General features: G+C 48.3%; 1 protein-coding gene across 1 annotated transcript in view; it reads right to left on the bottom strand.

The window, feature by feature from the left end:
• The window catches only part of Ddrgk1 (DDRGK domain containing 1), a 12,132-nt gene that overhangs the window by 1,742 nt on the left and 5,101 nt on the right, over window positions 1–5,289 (bottom strand). Inside the window, exons 5-6 of the mRNA XM_010611056.3 lie at window positions 3,371–3,493; window positions 3,028–3,066 (exon numbers count right to left, since the gene is read on the bottom strand). Of these exons, the coding sequence (XP_010609358.1) occupies window positions 3,028–3,066; window positions 3,371–3,493 (162 nt within the window). The remainder of the gene's footprint in view (window positions 1–3,027; window positions 3,067–3,370; window positions 3,494–5,289) is intronic.

Below are 5,289 nucleotides of genomic sequence, written 5' to 3'. Positions count from 1 at the left end.
CGCGCATGCCTATAATCCCAGCACCAGGGAGGCTAAGGCAGGAGGATCACTGTGAGTTGGAGACCAGCCTGTGCTACATAGTGAGTTCTAGGTCAGTCTCAACTACACAGTGAGACCCTGTCTCAAAAAAACAAAAAAAACCCCCAAAACAAAAAAATTGGTTTTTTATTGGGCATGTTGGCCCACACCAGGAATCCCAGGTACTCTGGAGGCTGAGACAGGAGGATCCCAAGTTCAAGGCCAGCTGGTACAACTTAGTGAGACCCCATTTCAAAACAAAATTTTAAAAGGGCTGGTGATGTAGCTCAGTGGTAGAGTATTTGCCTAATATATACAAAGTCCTGGATTCAATCCCTAGCATAGCAAAAAAAAAAAGCTATTTTAAAAACCTGTCACCCTTGGCTGGGGATTTGGCTGAGTGGTAGAGTACTTGCCTAGCATGTTAAGGCCACATCACCACCTATAGATAGTGACACACACTATCACTAAGCTGAGACAGATCACAAGTTTGAGCCCAGCCAGGGCAACTTAGTGACTTAATAAAATTGTATCTCAAAAAGTAAAACAGGGCTGGAGATGAGATATAGTTCAGTGCAAAGGCCCTAGGTTCAATTCCCAGTACTGCCAAAAATGAAATAAAATACAACCTGTCCTGACTCTCAAGCACAAGTCCTGAGTTTGATCCCTGTTACCAAAAACAAAAACAAAAAAAACTTTAACCTGTCACCAAGACTTGTGTTTTCTGAGGATCTCCCAAGGACAAGGCACTGAGGTACAAGGGACACAGTGATAAACAGCACAGCTCCTACTCTCAAAGTCACAGCCTGACTTGTGAGAGCAAGCACACGAGGAGATCAACAAGTCCCAACATGCTGAGGTGTCATGGTGAAGTCAGTGGGGGTCACTCCTGAATAATCTTTGCTCAGTTCCCCTCAGCCTGGACCCTCCACAACCCTGACACATTCACATTTCTTTTAGTCCATCATCCTCACATTATCTGAAGCACTAAGGCACCTTAACATAACAGTCACTACCACTGACAAGTGCCTTCCACATGCGATCCTGTGCCGTGTTCCATGTGATGCCCTCACACCCCCACTGGTACTTCCATTCCTACGGTGGCGTGGAGGCACCACACAAGAACACCACATTCATCCTCCCCCACCTCCCTCACACACAACGTGTGGGCATTATGCTTCCATGAATCCCCACAGCACATGAGCTGGGGGAGAAGTGACACTGTGACACCTCCCAGCTGCAGATAGCATGTCACTTGTTTGAAATGCCAAACTGTATGTGCAAGCAGTGAGACAGTGGAGACAAGGAGTGAATGAGCACAAGGCCAGCTGGCCTTTACCTCAAAACAGGGAGCAGACACTGGGCTCTTGGTGACAATTTAGAGCAGGACCACAAAACCACCCTAGGTAATCTCTGAGGATGTAAGCTGAGGTGTGCTGCAGCCAAAGTGTGCTTGAAAAAAAATGAACAAACAGAGGAACACAGCCATGGCCAGAAAGCAGAGGACCAGCTGGGCATGGTGGCACATGCCTATAATCCCAGTGCTTAGGAGGCTGAGCCAGGAGGATCACCCTGAGTTCAAGGCCAGTTTGAGTTATATAGTGAGTTCAAGGCCATCTTGAACTACACAGTGAGATCCTGTCGGGCTGGGCAGCTCAGTGGTGCTGCACCTGCCTGGCAAGGGCAAGGTCCTGAGTTCAATTCCTGGTACCAGGAAAAAAAAAGACCCTGTCTCAAAAAAAGAAACAAAAACAAAAAAAAGAAAGCATAAAACCAACAATATCAAGCGACAGATTCCCTCAATCTCACAGGAACTACACAGCATGGAGAAACCTTCCTTCAGTTCTGGAAACCTAAGTTGAAAGGGCCCATTCCATTGGAGTGAGGAGGAAGAAGGTGGTGGACTGAACTTCAGAAGTTCTCTTCCTTCCCAAAAACAGCAGTTCCAGGAGTCAGCCAGCATGGGCTAGAAAACCTCTGAAGCACCAAGAGTGTGGAGAATCCCCAAGAATGGGATCTCCAGGGAGTCACTGAAAGGAAGGCCTGGGCACTTGGTTTCTGCAGAAATGAGGGGAACTTTAAATCCCACCTGGAAAGGCTTCCTGGATGAGGCACTTGAGGACCATGTTGCTGCCCACTGGGTAGAAAGGACAGCAAGCTTCAACAGTAGCAGGACAGTGAGAGTTATCTGCATAGGGAGCAGCCCCTAATCAAGTGTGGCAGTGTGGAGAAAGGGCTCCAGGAAAGGGAAACAGGAAGACTCGCAGTTGGAGGGAACCAGTTGCCAGCATTTCTCCCTCTCAGGTACTACAGGCCCCAGGCGGTGACATGAGCCCAGCTCCTGCAGCTTGGAGGTATCTATACCCTGCTCTTTTTCAGAAGAGGTAGGAGAGGATTATGCAAGCCCTAGTTCCTTGGCAGCCCCTGGTGCCACCCCCATCATCGCCCCCGCTCCCTCTGCACTCCTTCCCTCAGCCGCCTCTGCACCTCTGAGCTGCACTTGAAAACCTCACCCCTCACCACAGCTTTCGTTGGGGAGAAGTTGCTTAGCAGCAAAGCAGATCAGGATGGGCTTATGCAACTGGAGAAGTATCAGGGTGGCCGTGCAGTGGCTGTGGCCGGAAAGGACACACTGCCACCCTGCCCCAGGTCACAAAGGAAACACCATTTTGGTTCCTTGGAAGACCCAAGCTCTCAGTCAAGAGCACACAGCAGGGGACGCTTGTTTCAACTCAGTGGAGCCTCAGTGTGACAGAACTGACAAAAAATACATGTGGAGAGACTTAGAAACTGACTCACTTAGCGTGGGGTCTGAAGAGTGGGGAACTGTCAAATCCTGCATGTGAGGAAGCAGTCAACTCCCACAAAGATCCAGGTCCTTCTCCGCCATTCAGGTCCAAGGAAAAGGGACTCCTTGAGCAGGACCTGGTCTTCCAGCTCTGAGAACACATGTGCGCCCTCCAAACACACACAGAGGGAACTGACACAGGGCTCTTCTGAGCCTCTTACCTTAATGTAGTTGATGAACTCTGTCAGGAAGTTGTGGGACTAGAGGGACAGAGAAATCAGGGTGAGTATTCCTCTGGCTGAGGCCACAGGTATTCATGCCTAGATTCACTGTGTGTCACCTGCCTTTGTATCCACTCACCCCCTGCCCATATGAGCAGCAGAGCCTCCTAGGACAAGGAGTGAGGGTGAGAGTACTGAGGACAAGTCTCTGGCTGCCAGGCCTTGCAGTATCAATGTCCACCCACCTCCCAGTGCCTGGCCACGGGTGTCTGGGATGGTGTCCAGACATGGGCTTGACACAGGTTGCCCACGTTTTGCAGGCTTCTCAGAAACAATAGCCCACCTGCTCCTCAGTCATGCTCTCGCCCACACCCTCCTCCTCCACCACGAAGGCTTCCTTCATTTTCAGATACTCCTCATGCTCCCTCCGGGCCTGCTCCTCCCGGGCCTTTCTCTCTTCCTCCTCCTGTGGACACAAAGAAGCAAAAGTCAAGTATGTGGGGCACCTGCCCGGGCTGCCCACCCACCAGTGCTTGTTCTGGTCCCTGCTTCTCTGCTTTCTTAGGGACACAGCTCCTTCAAAACTTTCATCCCCTGGCTCCCAAAGTAAATAATAAGCAGAGGTGCCCTCATCAGCATCCCCCTCACCCAAATACAGCCCAGTCCCTTGCCCTGCCCCTGCCCTCTTTGTTCAGGACATGTACTTAGTAAACATCTTGTGAAAGCCCTGCCACAACCCCACCTTCTCCCTACCCAGTCATGTCCACACTTTGTGAACGAACACCAGGCTCCATTTCCTACCCACTCAAGCACACAGCCAGCCCACTCCAATCTGACTATGTACCCAGCTCTTCCAAAACATCTCCTCTGGTTTCACCAACGCCTTCCATCTCACAAATCCAACAGACAACCTTGAGGCCTCATATCCTTGTCCTCACAGTGATGATGAGCTAACTATCTCCTTTCCTTCCTTGGTGTCTACTTTCACCTTTTTCTAGACTTCCTCCTTCCCTACCTTCTTCAAAACTCAGGTCTGCTCTTGCTCCCTCCTCCACACCCTTTCTGGGACACTCTGCCTAGCACATAATATCAACAATTTCCCAGGGCCAGGGATTTAGCTCAGTGGTGCTGCATCTGCCTCCTAAGTACAAGGTCCTGAGTTTGATCCCTGGTACCCCCCCCAAAAAAAAAAAGATTTCCCCACCCAAGTACCTCCTCCCAAACACAACTGCTCTTGGGACACATCACCCCGGGCATCTCACAGGCACTCTGTGATCTACTCCCCACATCCCACTCTCCTGCTGGATACCTGGATCAGTGAATCAATCATACAACCATCTGGCCAGCTGTCCTGGTGAGAAACAAGATTCCTCCACCCCTTTCTCTAACTTCATAGAACTCTTCAGTGTACCACAACATAGAGCAAGAGTCCACTCATCCCAATATGTATTCAAGAGCATTCAGACAAATGCTTTAAAATATGAAGCTTTTAAAGCTAGAGAATGTAGTATACAAGATTAGCCTGGAGTAATCTGCAGTGACAGAAAGCAAGAAAGTACTAAAAAACAAAACAAAATAATAAAGCCATGTCAAAAGTACACAGGAGCCAAGGAGGTGGTACATGCCTACAACACCAGCTACTTGACAGACTGAAGTAGAAGGATCCCAAGTTGCAAGCCAGACAGGTCAACTGAGCCAGACCATTTCTCAAAATAAAATTTAAAAAGGACTGATGATAAGTGGGCATAGTGGTAGCTACCTATAATTCTAGCACTCTTGGAGGCTGAGGCAAGGGGATTGAGAATTCAAGCCCATGCTGGGCAATTTAGCAACATGGTGAGGCACTGTCTCAAAATAAAAAAAATAAAAAGGGGATACAGCTTAGTGGTAGAATATATGCCTAGCATGCACAAAACCTAGTAGATCTAATACCCAGCATAATTTTAAAAAACAGAATACAGGAGGCAAGTGAAAAAGTTCCCAATGGTCAAAGCTGGAACCATTTGAATAACGTTTGTTAATACGATATTAGATTATAACACATGGTATAAAACAAACAGCTGACTCTGTATGGATATAAAGAAATGAGTGAAGGCCAGGGATTTGGCTCAGTGGTTCCACTGCCTTCCTCGCAAGGGCAAGGGCTTGAGTTCGATCTCTGGTATCCAAAAAACAAAGAAATGAGTGAACAGAGAGAAGACCAATCTGTACATAAGCGTTATTTTTTCTTTTCTTTTCTTTTTTTTTTTTTTTTTTTTTTTT

Source organism: Fukomys damarensis, unplaced genomic scaffold (genome assembly GCF_012274545.1).
Source record: "Fukomys damarensis isolate Sample0158 unplaced genomic scaffold, DMR_v1.0_HiC HiC_scaffold_7, whole genome shotgun sequence".
NCBI classification, from domain to species: Eukaryota; Metazoa; Chordata; class Mammalia; order Rodentia; family Bathyergidae; genus Fukomys; species Fukomys damarensis.
Note: the sequence above shows the minus strand (reverse complement) of the source record. Positions and strands in the feature narration are given on the sequence as shown.